Source organism: Osmia bicornis, chromosome 14 (genome assembly GCF_907164935.1).
Source record: "Osmia bicornis bicornis chromosome 14, iOsmBic2.1, whole genome shotgun sequence".
Classification (NCBI taxonomy): Eukaryota; Metazoa; Arthropoda; class Insecta; order Hymenoptera; family Megachilidae; genus Osmia; species Osmia bicornis.
In genome coordinates, this window is record NC_060229.1 from 3779210 (window position 1) to 3796483 (window position 17274).

The following is a 17274-nucleotide window of genomic DNA, read 5'->3' on the forward strand; positions in this document are numbered from 1 at the left end:
ACAGCTGTTTTTAGATTTTCACACGGTGTATTGTATCGGAGAGTGAAGTAAATACACGAAAGAATTATAAAAAAAGCCCATTCATGGCCATACGCGATGTCGTACTTGTTCAATGTTTCATAACCATCTCTTTGGTATTTTTACACGACGTAAAAGTGTCCATTCGTGGTCAGACACGATCCTAGACCATTCCTTTTGTTCCCTCGAGTGTTACGTGATGTAACCGAAACTGGTCGTTACGATTATCTTACTTGATGAAAGCTGGTAGAAAAGCTCGTTTCACCTTGACCTAAGTGATATAAATGGTGGGATTTCTGGGAAGCATTATTAGAGCGCTAATAACTCTATCGTGTCGAGTGTTTTAATTCCAGCGAACGTCATTCTGAAATTCGATACGCTTTTTACTTTATTAGTAATTAATTTTTTAATTTAAAATTTTCTGCTTAATACCTTGAACGAAATTTATAAAAAGTTCCTTTCGTCTTAATTAGTCTGTTACATTAAGTTGATGGTAGTTTCCCGAGGTATTAAGTTGAAAGTTTAAATTGAAAAATTTCTTTGTTCCTTTTCGCAGGTACATTAAATACTTCAGCGGTCTGTTATCTGGCTCGTTGAGAATCAGTCAGTCGCCTTTGTATTTAACACATCTCACGGTCCTCGGTGTACCACTGTTCGAACCCACGGGATGTCGAGCCTTCCTGAAGGTGTACGAAGGGCTCACTCCAGTCTATACTTCGGATCTCTACTCCGTGACGAATGCTCGTGAATTCACAGTGAATCTCGGGGGTCTACGTCTGAGGGGTGACATTCTGGTGAAATGTTACCACAGGGTGTATTCGAAGCAGAGCCGAGAAGTGATGTTCTCCCTGCAGGTAAGGCACGAGGCGATAAAAGCTATCCGATAGATGATATCGTTTAAACATAAATTCAGTCACGAACAATTCTTTTATTCCCACAAACGAATAATTCAAGAACCCTTCGAACCGTAACAGAAATCGTTTCCCACAAACTTTTCCAATTCAAATGTAACATCGGCTCGCGATCTTCGTAGGATGCAATTACTGAGATCCTATCGGTTTTCCGAGTCTCGTTACACATTGGAGGGAGAAACGTGGATCACAGCGATAACAAAAGAAAAAGATCGTTCGGGTATCTGCAGAGATCGGTATTCGTTTCCGCAGTTCCACACGTGCGTGATTTCGGAGAACGTGGTGTCCTTCCCTCGATCTGAACTGGACGTGGCTTGCGACGATCCTAGATGTCCTCCGGATAGCGTGGTGACTCTGTATTTCGCCAGCGACGCCAAGCGTCAAGACGGACCCATACCTGCACCGACGCCTGCTGTGCCGCACGCCTCCGCACACCACGATCCGATCTTACACTGGGACAGCTACACGAATCTCGAAATCAGCGACGATGGTAAGTGACCCATTTCATCTTTTCATCGTTTAACTCGCATCGTTTATGGTTTGCATAGAGATGTAACGATGAGTAAATGGTGAACGAGTAGAACGAGGGAATTTCAAGAAGTTGATCAATGATAGCTAACGGAGCCAAGGGAGTTCGCGTGGAACGAGGCACTCGATTAAGTTAGATTAGAGTAGATTACAACGCGACGGTCTAATTTGGTGCAATTGCCACGGTGCTGCGTTAGATCAGGTCACTAGGAGGTCACTGGCGAGGCTAGTTAAAACACTGTCGAAGGTGAATTGAGTGGAACTACAAAAATTGAAGAGGATAATGTACAAACGGACTCGAATTATAATTGAAGTGGAAAATTATTAGAGTATTAGAATGATTAATGGTACAACTTAAAGAACGACACTCGCGATATCTGTCAAGCTGGTTAGGAAGATTTTTCAAGTCGAACAGGGTGTTTGCGAGCGAATAACGGTACGATGCTGCGTACGATTAATTAACTGATAGACCAAAACTGGTGAGCAGTAATTCAAGTGACGGAACTCATCGTCCGGGGACTAATTCGCACTAATTTTCGTCCTAATGGCAGCCAATTAACCTCGATCTGTCAGTGGGAAGCAGTCAGAAATACGACTTGGCTGCGACCAGAGTGAGAACGGTGATCGAAAGCGGGCATTCAGGTAGAGAGGAGAGGGAAAACAGAGAGACGAAAAGTTAGCAGTTAATGCGATGTATTTAAACTGGCTGACTAACGTCGCCGGAAATACGTCCTGCGAGGCGGAGGTGAAATGACGGTTTGTCGTGGCGACACACCGTCGTCGGCCGGAAATAGATCAAAGGTCGGGCCGGTGGATGGGCAAGGTCCATGATGGAAGGTGTTCTTAGGAGGATTGCTTTCTCCTATCGTGATATTTAGGAATTGGGAAATTGGGAATTTGGGAATTTGAGAGCTTGGGACCTGGGGAACTTGGGAATTTGGGAACTTAGCAACTTGGGACCTGGGGAACCTAGGAACTTGGGAATCCGTAGGTAAATTTGGAAATCCAGCAGAACGAGGAAAACTGGAACGAGTCCGATTTTCCCAGCCCAAATTCCGACCTACGTTAAACGAAACGAAACGAAACGAATGGTCGCCCACGCTTCCCCTCTGGTTCACCGAACCATTTCGAATATTCGGAACGATTACGTCACCAGCGCGATGCGTCCGTCAAAAGTGAGGGGAAAGAAACGGGAGACGACTCCGATTCAATTCATTTCGTTAGCTATCAACCCATGCTTCCAATAAAGCTATGACCCAAATTATTGACGATGGTAGGCATCGATGTTGGTTCGGTTACGAAAATAAAAATGAAACAAAAGACAGGTGGAAAGATGAAACGATAGGGGCTGCGGATAAAACACAAGGGTGAAAGAGATAAACAGAGGGATGATGGGTTGGGCCAATTACTAAACGATCGGTTAACCACTACGATAACGATCGAACGTCTGTCTTTTAGCCAAAACGTGGGTGTGACCGAACCAAAATCAATCTTGGCTCACGATAACCATTCGGTAAAATGTAAACGTTGTCACTGTCATGGTTCGAATCGATTCTATTGACTTCATTCTTCGGACACATTTATATTCCGTCAAACTGACACAGATTTTCTTCCTGTTATCGACGCGCCATGTCATGTCGCCGGCAGTTTTTCATTTCTCTCTTGTCTCTGACGAAATGTATCGAAATAGAGGTTGATGAATGTTTCTGGTCGAAAGGGTGGTTCTTTTATATTCCATACTGTGATTTAAATATTGGTATCGTATCCCATCTATCATAGAGGGTGTAATAAAAGTACTATTAGTTAATAATTTCACAATTTCAATTCATGAAATAAAATTTTTAACAAAAGTAAAAAGAAACTACGATAGGTCAGCAGTGAATGGTCTCTCAAATGTAACGTAAAAAGTTATCACTTCTTTTCTTACTTTCTTACAGCAAGAAACTTTTCCAGATTCACCCTGGAGCAGTAAAATAGCATAGTTAGGCGAACCCACACGGTGCAACCGCGCGATAGAAAATAAAATTCTAAGAGCGTTATTCTCGCTTCGCGAACGATCGACTTTAACGATCCGATGAGCTATAGTGATCTACTAGTCAGCGCGAAAGTTTTACCCCCCGCGTTGAAAGAAAAATATGGACTTCCCAATGAACCAATTTTTCAACGTTTCAACTCCATAAAATAAAATTCTGCAACCTTTCGAACACGTGAGTATAATTCTTCTCCGACGCTTTTCACCCGTTTTACTTGAAATCGTTTGCGAAGTAAGTACACTTGATTCTATGAAGATCTCTTACCACAGTACTGTTCTTTTACTACAAAGAACTTTAATGCGTTCTTTCTATCGATTTTATTCAACCGTGAGCTAAGAAAACAGGGCCAAGGAACCTCGTGGCGATATGAAAATCTAAAATTAAGAGCAACCCTCTTGAATCGAGTGCTTCCTGAAGAGAACACCACTGTTCTTTGCACCCTTTTTATTTTCAGCCATTCTTGTTCTACTTAATGATACCGAATGATCGAATTAAGATATCGACTTTCTGTGCCTGCAGACGTCACGAAAGCTTTTCTAGATCTCTCATTCTTCGTGTTTTATTCTCATTCCTATTTCCACGGTCAGTTCTTCGCGACATTCCGTTCGCCTTTTAAAGAGATATCTCCAGCAGAGGATCGTTCCTCCGTGAAATGGTCGTTAATATTTAATGAATTTGCAAATATTAATTGCACTTGTCTCGTTGGCGAGTTAATTAATTCGTGAGTTTCTTCGTGGCGATAGGGAGAGACGGAAACGAAGGTGGTTATATATGAAAGGTGGTTTTCGTAGTGGGGAGAGACGTCGGTTTATTCTTGGCGTCGGGACGCCTCTCGGGACGAGGAGGAGCTCGATAGTTTTCGCGCGATTCGACGCCGAAGCCACCAAGCTCAGAGCAATCTCTGATCTTCGAACGGCCAATTGTGCGCGTGATTTTGTTTACGTTACTCCAACTCCTGGTGCTTACGATGTTTCCATTATATATCGGACCTGTTTGTGCAATTCGATCGCAGTTTTGACTCGAAAACCAGTCCGAGTGTCAAATTCGCTGGAACGTTGTAAAACGTCGAGAACGTATTTGGTGAGTTCAATATTATAGATCCGTGGGAATATTTTCAAAATTAAACATTAATTTTGATAAAAAGGGTGATAAAAATGAAGATATTTTTGCTTACAATTTTTCGTGAAATATTTAACAAATCTAGAGCATCCTAATACAATATACATACTCAATGAGCAATTCTCATTAATGGTAGTCATCAATTTACATAATGCCTAATTTCCATTTAATAGAATAAATGATAGAGTAAACCAGTACTCTCAATTTACCCATTATCTGATTTCTGCTTACGTATTCTATTAACTACTCGCCCATTCGTTTCCACGGGTATAGTAAACAGATTTTTCTATCAGCCTTCGGCCATTTACTCTACCAATATAAACTAGGCTTAATTGATAAAATGTAGGCGGTAGCCATTTGAGTCTTAGGATGTGGGAAGAGAATATTCGCCGTCGGCTAATGGAACATCCACTAGTCCAAATATTTTTTCTCCTTCTTTTTTTTTCTAATCCCTTGACCGTATTCACGACACCGGTATCGATGTGTCAAGATACACCTTGTATATTTTACAAGCAACCTCCAAAATAGGAGCGCGTTTCTTCGAATGGAAACTGCTCCGCTAGAGGGGAAAATCGTGTGCAGAGAATAGAGACTTCTGATCCAAAATTGGTAAATCAGCCTGTCGCCAGGTACTCTCGCTCCGAGAAACAGGGTCCGTCGACCGCTGGAAAGTCTGTTCCTGGAAAGTGATGGCCGGTCGTAATCTTTGGAAAAACGGTCCTTACATGGAACTTGCCACGCGGTTGACGACGATTTCCGTTCGAGGCCTCGAGAGATTTCACCTGGTGGGCACACGCGTTAAAAGGATGCTGCTTGTCGATATTGTCAAGACCGAACGTCATAATTATACCGCTTTCTTCTGACGATTTCTAGTCCGCTTCCATCCGTCGTTCCTCCGTTCACGTTGTCGCCGCTGAGACGGTAATATCTCTTAAGAGGAACAACGCGATCTCTCTTCGAGTTTGTGCCACGCGAAGCCGCTTTCAATTTGTTGAGTTCAACGTTGCAATGCTGACCTTTGCCTTGCGTTCAAGCTGCCGGCTGAGTCTCACGACTCGTTTGAAGCATCGTTAGACGATACTAGTCGCGATCCTTGTTCTCCAGATGCTTTCAAGTCCGAGTTGAGAGTCTTATAAATTTTTTTAAAATTCAATATTGACAGTAATTGGGAGAGTAACTGTTCTTCCGGGTCGTTATCCAACGATCTAATTGCTTAGAAGGATATTTCAGAACTTATTGGAACTTGGGGACGTTAGAAATTTAGAAACTTAGAAATGTAGAAATCTGAAATAAAATATTTGACATAGAGGAACCGTTTGACAAGATCAACCCCAGGGCCCCGTTGAGCGGCGTAAAAGGGCGAATCGGTTGCACAATGGGTGCCGAAGTGACGAAATAAAAGTACAGGAGGTATCGCGAAGGGAGTGCTCGGGGTTAGAGTAAACAATGGTGACGTAACAGCAGGAAGACGTACGGCCGGAGCGACAAGACAATGGCCTGTTGTCTCTGTTTTCTCTGTCCTCAACCCTTTCTCCCTATCTTTCTCGCTCCCCATCCAGTCGGTACGGGGAACGTTTTCTCTTCTGATTGCGCCGCACAATTTCTTCGACAGGGACCGAACAAAAGGCTCCGGAGGTCGAGCCATGGAAACGATTTTTGAGAGTCAGCGTGCACACCGTACGCCGCTTTGTTTCTCAACAGACCGGTTAAAAATAATTCCCCCTTCGTGCAGAGGCATTCGTTCGGAATCGATACGTCAGTGAACATTCGGAAAGAATGATATGCTGTTTCAGAAGTATTTCTCTTTCCTCTTTCTTCAGATGATTAAGATTCCACGGTTCAAAACATTCCGGCTCGGATCAAAAATAAAACCGATGGTACAATCTTCTAAAAATTGCCACCAGTCATCATTTTCTTCGGTATCCGCGATATAAATTTCAAGCAACACAAACGCGTGCGTAATCGATGCTTGCGAAGCTGTTTTACGAGGAGGATCTCGTTTCGCGCGATCATCCGTGACTTATCCCCGCAATTCCGCGATGGTTATTGCTTCTGCGACCATCCGATTCTCCTAATCCTGCGTTTCGTGCCTTTCCTGCGTGTCCCCTCTCACCTTACCCACGAATCGTGCACGCGTCCTTGTCCTAGATCAGCCACCTAGGAATACCACTACCACTTGCCAACGCTAGCTGACCAACTTTTCCCTCTGTTCTCCTCATCACTGGGCCGACAGTAGAAATAGCCACGATACGCTCGGACGGCCGCGAGAATCAGTAGTCGTGGTGGTCAGACAAACACCGGTGATCTGGATTTACGTCCAATGAGTCACACCCGGTCGACTCGATGATTTTGGATGATTTATGATCGAAATGGCAATCAAGGTTTTAAATTTTCATATTTTCCAAATATCGTTTTAATTATTTTCTTCATCTAATTTTTCACGAAGTAAATAGCTTGCATAATTGAGATTAAACTTCTTCTTTAGACGCTGCAGTTCGAAACCGAAGCTGATTAGTAAGTCCCCGCGTGCAACGAGGACTCCGTCTACGATCTAGTTACCTCGTGCAGTGCATTTATGTAAATTACACGTGACATATGAGCCCATTACGCGGCCTGACCTCTGACTCGAAACGGGTTATTATTAGGCTACCGGAGTTCCAGCTACGTCCCTTATACTTATTTAACACAGATCTGTCCGACAACCGAGACTGGTACACGTGTATGCAGCGAACGTGATTAGTAATCGTTACGAGTGTCACGTATGATTCTCGTGAATGCATGCTGGCATACTTGACGCCGACCTGAAACTAATATACGTATGTTACGTTGCTTATACCTCTCGGCACGCGTCTTTTATTGATACTTGAACGATCGGTTACGTGATCTATAACAAATCATAGATGATAGAGCACAATTGACAAGCAACTATCTGCTTCGTTTTAATTCCTAATCATTTTCCTTTGCTTAGCAACGTTGTTTTATATCAATAAAAATTATTATCCTTATTTCGTATGGATTTCGTTTGAAATTTAATCATCTCGTTTGCAATTCAAATGCAATCATTCCAGTACAAAGTACATTGTAACGAATGCATGATAAAAATTAGTAGTCATCGCGTGTGACGATCGAGCACGCATTATGTGGCTCGTACCAGCCGGCATAGATGAATATTACGCGTTATGGCACGTGTCCTTTGCGAGCATGCACGCTCGTTCTTACCTGTGCACACGTGTGCGTGGCCTTTCAACGGGCCCGATCGTGCCGGTGGATGATGAATTATTAATTGCCGGCCATTCATTTGCACCGAGCCGCTACCGGTCTCTACAACGATTCACGCGGATCTCGATTAAAATAGCGTGTATCGTAACGCGATACGAGGTGCACGCTCTCAAAGAAACGATTGTGCCTTCATAAGGCAATGTTCGACGATAATTACTCTGAATACGCTGAATTATTTCGTACTATGATCACTGGGATATTCAAGGATGGAGGGTAATTAATTTAAGTCAGGGAAGATTCTTATTTTTAGGGTGCTTGAAATTTTTTATTTCTGAAAGGGATACAACGCAAAGTAGCAAACTGAATCAGAGTCCAAGCGACTAACATTTCTCGTTTCCGGAAAGTCGAGCGTTAACAAGCCGCGATCTCGAAGACGAATCGTGTCGTCACGGTACAGAAAGCAAAGTACCGAATTTAGCCGGCGGTACACGGTACGGAGTACCGTTTTCTCGTAGGCTTGGTCGAAACGACACCCGTGCGTACACGCACGAAATATCGGCTCGAACGATCGACCTGGACGAGGACAACGACGAAGCGGACTTGTGCGAAGCGGAGTGTTGCCGTAGAAGGACTGGCGAGTGGAGGCCAATCGTATGAGTAGAGGGGTCTCTCCGTGAACACGCAATACCCGTACAAACCGCTTCGAAAGTACGCCTGAAAGTCCACACACGCTTACGCAGGTCAGGAACTTATGAACCACGTGAATGCTGATGTCTCAAAGAATACAAAATCACGAGTCGCCTACAAAGAGATGATTAAAACAAAAATTGAATAATCTTTTCTACTCAAGTGATACAATTAACCCTTTGACTCTAGAGGTCTTCGAATTCAATGTCATGCAATTTTCAATTTTCAATTTTTCCATCGCGATGACAAAGTTACGGAGCGACTGCCAAATGCATTGAAATTCGCACGCGTGTAACAGCATACGAAGGAACGAGCTAACAATAACCGCCTCGATAGACACCAGCATCGTCACACGGAAGCCTCGGCGTGGCCGTGTTCCTTGATCGGTACCACTTGCAACACTACATACTATCGGTGTGTGTGTGTAAAGACAACGTGTACGCGTGTTTATTCACCGGCGAGTGTGGAGGCAGATGAAAAGTTCGGCATGACAGCTTCTTGCGTAGGAAGAAACGAGGCCTGCCTCCGATGATGATGACGATAGCACGTTCGTTGGTGCTGGTGAACGATGGTGTGACGTAGTTGGGTGGTGGTGGTTGATGCTGATCGCGATGACGGTGTTGGTAGTGGTGGTTGATCAGCATCGTGCAGCATTTGCAACGTACAGTGCCGTTTCTGTGCTGCCGGTGAACGGAACACGCGTTTCTTCTCTCCTCGCTGAAACTTCATCGTGCTAAATCACCGATGATTTTTCGTGAAAATCGCTCTCCAGCAAACATCATCGATCCGGTAACCGACTGGAATTTCGTGACCTAAGGTGACGTTATCGAATCTTATCTCTGATTGCGCGAACGATATCTATTTTTTAAATCGTACGTGTTGTATAATACCATACTTCTTTTCTTTGCCATTTTTTTTATTGAGACATGTTCTTCGAGTTTCGTATTGCAAGGAAGGGTGAATGAAAGGGGGCAGGTAAAATTGCCCATGGGTACCACGCCCCCGCTCTTATTGTGCATTTTTGTCATCGGTCCCAAAGAACAAGGTATATATTCCTTCTGGATTGGTGCCCACTTCCCATCGGCGTCCCATGAATCTCTATAAGGCCGTCAAACGAGTAATTCGTCCGTACGTCTCCCTTTCTCTTCCTCTACCTCTGCTGCTCCTCCTTCTTTCCCTTCTTTGCCAAAGATAACGAGGGTCCGCGACGGTCGTGCGCGAGTATTCGAAAGGGAAACCATTAAAGAAATTAAAAATTTTCAAATTTTCCACCGACACAGCGGTGTACGTATAGAAAACGCCGATCAATGGCGAATTTTACTAGCCTCAAGAGTGATCTGCACGGTTACGTGAATGGAGGGGAATAAAGAAGGGAGGAAAACGGAGAAACCTTCGGGTGTGAGAAAGAAGGGGAGAACCGGCTAAAGCGATGACGTCTTCGTGCGAGAATCTAATTACCATATTCACCTCGGCGCAGCAGCCTCTCTGCTTTGCTCGCTTATTAATATACGCGTGCATCCTGAAAATTGGTGTGAGGGAAGAAAGAATCCCAGGACATAAATGTATCGGGTGGTTTAAGGTGTTTCGTAGCCGGCAAAATATGGCACTTTCGGAGAACGTCTGAATATTCTCTCCTGCCGTAAAGATACGCGCGTTCGCCGAGTGTGTGTTCATTAAACAGTGCGAGGCGAAGCTGGATGTTGAAATCGTTGCGCGGGGAAAATGTACACTGTCTGGCAAAAGTTTGGACAGAATGCATTTAGCAAATGTCACGTTAATTCGAATTCAAAATTAATTTTCATTCAAAATTAAATAATTAATATAGGTCAGTAATTAAGAAAAAACAAGAAAATGATTCAAAGGAAAATGCGTTTTCAGAAACTTAATTTTTCTTAGGTGCATAGGTGCATGTGCATCTGACAATTGCACTCGCGTCTTTTTGCACGAAACAAATTCTCTGGTCATTCTGAACTGAATTGGCACTCGATCAATTCCGTCCTTGGCTCTGATCGGCATTTTCACCGATGCACATAGCTTTCAAAAGGAAACCGCGAGAATCGAGTCGCAATAACAGACGAGCTGAAACGTAATCGTTGCGTGGACGTATCATTTGGTGCAATAAATCCGCGAGAATCATGAGCGACCATTGGCCAAAGGCGACACACGGCTATCCTTTGGATAATCTACAACAGTCGCAATTGCAGCTGCGGCTTGCACGCGTTAAGTGCTGCTCGTAGATCGTCTTGATGTACACAATCGATAAAACGTACAAAGTCTTCTAAGAAATCTAGCGCCGGAGTTCTTTGAGAGAGCACGAACATCTTCGAACACGCAATTTCGGGGATACGGAACCATTACCTTCCTCTAAGATTCTTCCTTCGGGCTATGTCCATGGGAACCATCAACGAATCAACCGAAACCCCGAAATTTAGCCCTCGAGTCAAATTCGGTTCTTCGAAAAACTTCAGGGTGGTCTTCTTTAGCGCGTCATTAATGGCACTATAATTTTAATAAATAATCTAAAAAGAAAGTATTTAACTTAACTTGAATTGATAATGTAAGCGGGTTAATCATTGATTAGTCATTATTATCAAGTTATTCCATTAGCAATATTGTTCTTATATGTAACTTTGATACGTTAAAAATTTATCACACTCCACTGATTAATTAGAAGTATATTACTCATTATTTCGTATAATTGTTGATAATAATTTTTTTTCTTGGAAAAATTTGATTCACAAATGTTTTTAACAAAAAATTGTACAATTAATTTTATTTTGATATCGTGAATAACTTCTGTCAAGTTTTATCAGTATGTCTGACTACATGTGGCCTTTTCCACTTTGGCAATGGACAAGTTGAGACCACCTACCAAAAATACCATCCTTTTGTCAACAGAACAAGAGTTCCTTTTGTATTATTAAAAACATAACTGACAAACGGTTTTATCTCAACTGCGATTCATATTTATTCCCCAAGTAAAGACACTCCGATAAAGGTGTATCCTTATTGTAACAGTCGCTTATCGCGGTTTGCAAATATTCCCGGGATATATTGCGCAGTTGTGTTTTCGAACGTTTCCAACGCACGATAAAATCCACGTCAGGCGTTAAAAAAAATTGCAAGAATTTTCTTTTACCAAGGAAATACAGGAGGATTTCTGTACTTTATAAGATTTATTTCAAAATGGTAAGGGCTTACATGACTTATGAAAGGGAGTGTAGATGTTACTCCAGTTCTTAAAGAGCTGGTTACTGGCAGACGAGTGCAATAATCCTCTGATCTCGATCGACGAGCAACAGCAACAGGCTGCTCGTTCGCGGTACTCGAGTGTTTCGCATTCGCGCGGGTGTTAAATGCGTTCCATCTGCCATCGATCCAAGGTAGATCGGCCGTCATTGAGGAACAGGCTGCCCTCGCGAATATAATATATCGGCGATCGAATAAAAAAATGATTTATACCTGAAGCGATTCGTCGTCGCGATAGCACCGGCACGGATTGAATTCAGATGAGATCCCTTCTTCGAGGGTTTTCTACATGGTGTCCTTTTTCGAATCTTCCGGTTCAATGTTGGTTAAAAGGGTGTGATCCTTTTTAGTCGTTTTTTAAGATCGGAACGAGGAGATGGATTGAACTGCTCGGAGATTTAATCTGGGAAAGTGATGAGAAGACGTTCTGCCGAGGGAATCATCAATTCCGTTTTTTAAAGAAATTTGAGTGGTTCGAGACTCGGTATACTTTGATGAGGAGATGGAGAAGGTAGGATCTTGGAATTTAATTTGTGATATAAAATTGCGAGGTGGAGATGAAATATAGTTGTCTTTGAATTATTAATCATTCCGTGATCAGAATATTTGATTATTGTTATTCATCAAGTACAAAACCCACGCTGCGTATTCTCCTTCTGATACCAAAAACGATGATTCGATAATCTATGTAATGGTTTCGCATTTATTTTTATCGTGGTCAGAATCCTTACCAAAAATGTTCACAACTATGCAGCTACGCTTAAAAAATTCCAACTCTCGCACAGAGAAAATCATTGGCGAGACTACCTACTCGAGCCTAATGGCACGTCTATAAGTACTGACGGTTTTACAACTCTTTTATGAGTGCACTTTCCTTGCCAGACTATTCCATAGAATATAGAAAATATCAAAATGCAGTGAAAAGATTCTGAATGCAAAATAACGTTTCACTATTTTCATCTGAAGTAATAATTATTCTGAATTCGTATCATATGGCTAAGGAATGCAAAGAGATACGAAGGAAAGGTTTTTATGATATCCAATTTCCATAATCTTACGTGTCTGTTCGCTTTCATCTTTCATTCATCGAAGATCGTAAAAATACTGTTCCCTATCGATTACCTGCTGATACTCCGTTGGATATCACCGGAGATGACGATCTATCCTCTTTGAACCTTAGTTGGAATTTCGATCACGACCTCCCGCAAGACGTATTTTTGCCAAGCTTCGACACGAAGGACGTTCTCGGAAAGCAGCAAGATGGCTGTCGCGTTACGTGACAGGGATTTCTGGAAATCCAAGGGAAAGCCACGGATTGCCTCGTTCCGCTTCCATTAGCCAGCGTGAACTTCGACTTTAGCCGATATCTCGGCAACCTACCGCAACGATGTTACGTCAGTGAACAGAACACGCGAATTATTCTAGCGTGACGCGAGGACGTGGAGTAGCGTTAAATTGGCGCGACGTTCTGGAAGAAGAACGAACGACCGACGGTTCTTGAACCTTTCGTTGCAATTAGTCCGTGCCGTTGTATCGGGTAAACGATTTACAGCCGATTGTTCCTCACTTAACGAGACGATCTTTTGTTCTCGGGCGTCGATCGCGCGCGAACAACTTCGTTACAGTAAACTCAGGACCAAGGATGAGGCATCGAGTGTTGGGAATTTTTCAAAATTCGTTCGCTTGTAACCGTTTAAGAATCGTGTGGTTGTGCAAGTAAGAAACTTAATCTGACGGTGGAATTTTTCTTCAGAAGGACGGGAAACACCATTATCACCACCGCCACCTTCGAGTTCCTCCGTTCAGACGTCACCTCGTGGATTGGGTTACACTTGCGGTCCCATAGATGGATCCTTGTACGCTGTGGTACACCAGGGTGCTGCCGGTGGTGCCCGTGGCTCACCATTGACAGTTTCCATGGACAGCGGCATCAGCAGTGCTCCACCACAGAGACCTAGTCCACCCGAGCCAGAACCGGATAACCAGGCTCATGGTGATCTCGATAAGCTTCTTCATGATATGATGCTTACTGTTGAGGTAAGTTTTATTCGTTTCAACGTGAGCTCAAGGAATTTTAATGTCTTTCTTGCAGAATTATTATAATTTTAAAGGTAACAAAACATTTCTGAATATTTTCTTAGTCGATGCCGGATCCTCCAAGCGAGGAGTACAGAAGAGAAAGAAACGAGAAGATGTACATTCAAGAGAGCCGCGGTTATAGTAGTCACACGAGCAGCCATTCGCCATCGACGTACTCTACATTGAAAGATTCTTACAGAAGTTACAGCGCCGGGAAAGAATCGAGTCCCCCGTATAACTCGAGCAGCAGTTATAGTACTTTAAAGAACGAGTACCGTGAACCGAATAAGATCGAGCATCGAAGAGAGGAGTTCGATTATCGAGTGTCGCCCGATCGAAAAATCTCTGAATCGTCCACCGATTCGTATAGAAAGCACACAGACTCGTTTTCGCCGCCTGGTAATATCGATTATATCGACGAAGACATTCCCTATCACGCCAGACAGACGAGTCAACCGTTTTCGTACGGTGCTACTTCGGACATGATCAAACATCAGAAGCTTTCGTCGCCTTCGTTGGTCAGGAAAGCTTCTGTACGAGGCACCGCACCCATGGTGGACTTTGAGGATATCCTCGGAGAGAATTCGAGGAGACCCATCAGTCCCCTCAGCCCTAACACTCCGGATCCTCCGCCGGAATTCGCTAATGGACCGACCAAGGGCAATTCGGATCACGTCGATGGGTGAGTGGGTTTTGGAAATGTTTTATATTTTAATATCTGATTTCTTGGAGTACCCGATACTGTCAGAGATTAATACCCAGAGTACCCGACACTCCTAAGGTCTAATACCAATACCTCCAGTACTCAGTATTCCCAAGGTCTGATATTCCCTAGTCTCAATACCCCTAATACCCAGCTCTCCCAATACTCAGCACCCACAATACCACCCTCCACCATACTGCCACCTTTGTTCCAAAACCATGAAAAGCAAATATTCCAAACACAATTCGCATCACCGCCGTCCTATATATAATGTCACCTGCGGACCACTTACGGAAGGCCCTTTTCCTGGCAAGATTCCCATCCACGTTCGCCGTAACAAATCCCGTAATTAAATGCTCGGACCGTCTAATAATACGTAACGCGTCGCCGGTCGAAAAGCGTTTCGTCACGCTCGATATATATTGTGAAACGAGAAGATTAGGCGTTTTCCACGGAACTTGCCGTGGAAATCGTGACGGCAAGTGGGCCATTCATCTGGCAGAGCTTCCAGACGTTGGTCGACAAGGTGTTTCGTAACGCGTCTCGCCGAAACGGGCGCCGCAAAAGAGTCGCTGGAAAAAGGACAGAATCGTGTTAACCGTTGAAAGAGCGACGAGGATGGAATTATCAAAGCCCGTCGGGGGACAATTAATAAATTGTCTACCCATAGGCGGACGAGATTACGAGGCTGGTCCTCGTATTTCTGCCAAGAATGGCGAACGCGGTCATCGTGAGTCATTGTCAGTCGGAGGCTAGTGGAAAGAGAAAAGTCATCGCGCTCGTAGACGGACTGTTGGTATCGCGTTATGAAATACGAGTTTCGTGGTTTTGCGGGTGTACATCGAGAACAGAATCCTGTTGTCGACGCGACAATTTGTTATTCCTCCCGTTTGCTTCGGCGAACGTAAATTTATTCGTTCCAGCACGACCGTAAAGAACGATTGCTTTGATTTTTCAAAAGACCATTGAACGAGTTTCAATAACAATTCTCTCTTCTCTGAATTGTCAAAGGGAATTCTGTCACCATGAAAGTCCATTCGGTCGTAATTCGGTCGGTCAAGCTGTACGACGATTTTCGCGGTCGAAATCTTATCCGAATACGAGAGAAAGCCGTGGTATCCAGGTTTAACGAGTTCGTAAAACGGAGTTCGTCGAACCAGTCGGACGTGAAATATGTCCCGTTTTGTGTATCGAGTCGTTCGAGCCACGAAACCCGTGAAAATAAACGTCCCTTCTTGAAGCCGAGCCGAGCCGAGTTCAGCCTGCGAAACCGCAAGTTTCGCCTGGATATTTATGAAGAACCGTGGTCCGCTACGATGGAGAAACAGGCGACGTTTATGGTCGAAGAGGTCGACAGACGTTTGGCAGGTCTGCTTTCTCAGACGCAAAGAAATTCTCCATTCGGGGCTTCACCGTTCGTTTCTCGTCCCGATCTTGGTTTTCAGGTTCTCTTGCACTTATCTGTCTCAGCATCCTTCCACAGGGAAGGCTGCTTCTTCATGAAACAATTGCACCTCATCTTTGTCACACTTTAAGCATTAACACCCTAATGAATTAAAAATTAGTCTTCAGTTATTTTCATTTAATGATTTTTATTTGAATTTTTCGCTCCGTATTTAATCTGATAGCAGATTTTAATCAAATTTAAAGAATTTCATCCACATTTTTAGAGAAGAAAGAGGGAGGGAAGTTATTTCCGTTTCTCCGGCCGCCCTCTGACATAATTATAAATATAGAACAGGCGAGACGCGCTAAATCGACCGTCACAAGTTTCACCCTTCCCGTTCGCGTTTCGTTCCTCGTTTTCTTTGTTTCCCGCTGTTCTTCCAAGTGTGTTCCTTTCCGCCGACAATTTTTCTATTCTCGCGGTATCCCCGTGGGTCCGCAGCAAAAGTCACTCGGATACGGAAGTCGTTCGGAGGCTGAAGTAAGAACGGAACAGTAGCTCGTAAAGACTTGTACAATTTTCCTCTGCGAGCTTTTATTTCCTGGAAGATCCTGGACGAATAGCTTGTCCCTTTCCAGCCGTCCTATTATTCCGAAAAAGATCTTTTTTTTCAGCCGGTCAAAAATTCACGAGTGGAAAATGCGAGGGCTCTTGGTGAAAACGCGATTATTACGCTCTCCTGTTCCATCAAGGAAAATTCTATTTGAGAAACTCTTTCAAGAGGCCATTCAGAAATACAAAGGAGCTCCACTTTTTCACGAATTTCATACCTCTTTTTTTTTGGTGTTCCAAGAGTTATTTCTGACACTGAGAAGTTTAATTGTGTCGAAATTTCGAAATTGGCCACGAGGAATGTAATGACCCGATATTTTGATCTTTCTCGACCATCGATGGTTTCGTATAATACACGACGAGGCATTTTACGATGTTCGCAAGGGTGTGGCAAGCCCCGTTAAAGCAAAGTATAAATTTCGCTAGTCGTAAAGAAAATCGAACGAGCAACAGCGAGAGAGTCGATCGGTTTGCGTACGATCCATTTATTACGAGCGGTAAACGCGAGATCGAAAGACAGGCATGAAATCGATGGCCTGGGGCGATCTCATCGATCAGGATGTAATTATCCAGGATCTATCGTGGTAGGAGGTCCTGGTTCCGGCTATCTTCCGACTGGAACCGTGACGGGGACTCGGCTCGCTCTCGTGGCCGTTTCTAACGAGGCTTTGTTACTCGACTCGCGCGTCTCGTGTTCCATCGAGAAAGTGGCTTCTCGTGTTTTCATCT

At 43.7% G+C, this 17274-nt stretch overlaps 1 protein-coding gene across 16 annotated transcripts in view; it reads left to right on the forward strand.

The window, feature by feature from the left end:
• Positions 1–17274, forward strand: part of LOC114879978 (tensin-1) — a 118701-nt gene that overhangs the window by 93507 nt on the left and 7920 nt on the right. For 15 of the 16 annotated variants that reach the window (XM_029195465.2, XM_029195466.2, XM_029195463.2 and 12 more), the window contains 4 exons: positions 575–872; positions 1182–1419; positions 13518–13801; positions 13906–14525. In XM_029195465.2, the coding sequence (XP_029051298.1) occupies positions 575–872; positions 1182–1419; positions 13518–13801; positions 13906–14525 (1440 nt within the window). The remainder of the gene's footprint in view (positions 1–574; positions 873–1181; positions 1420–13517; positions 13802–13905; positions 14526–17274) is intronic. The other variant, XM_029195464.2, reaches the window with a different exon arrangement.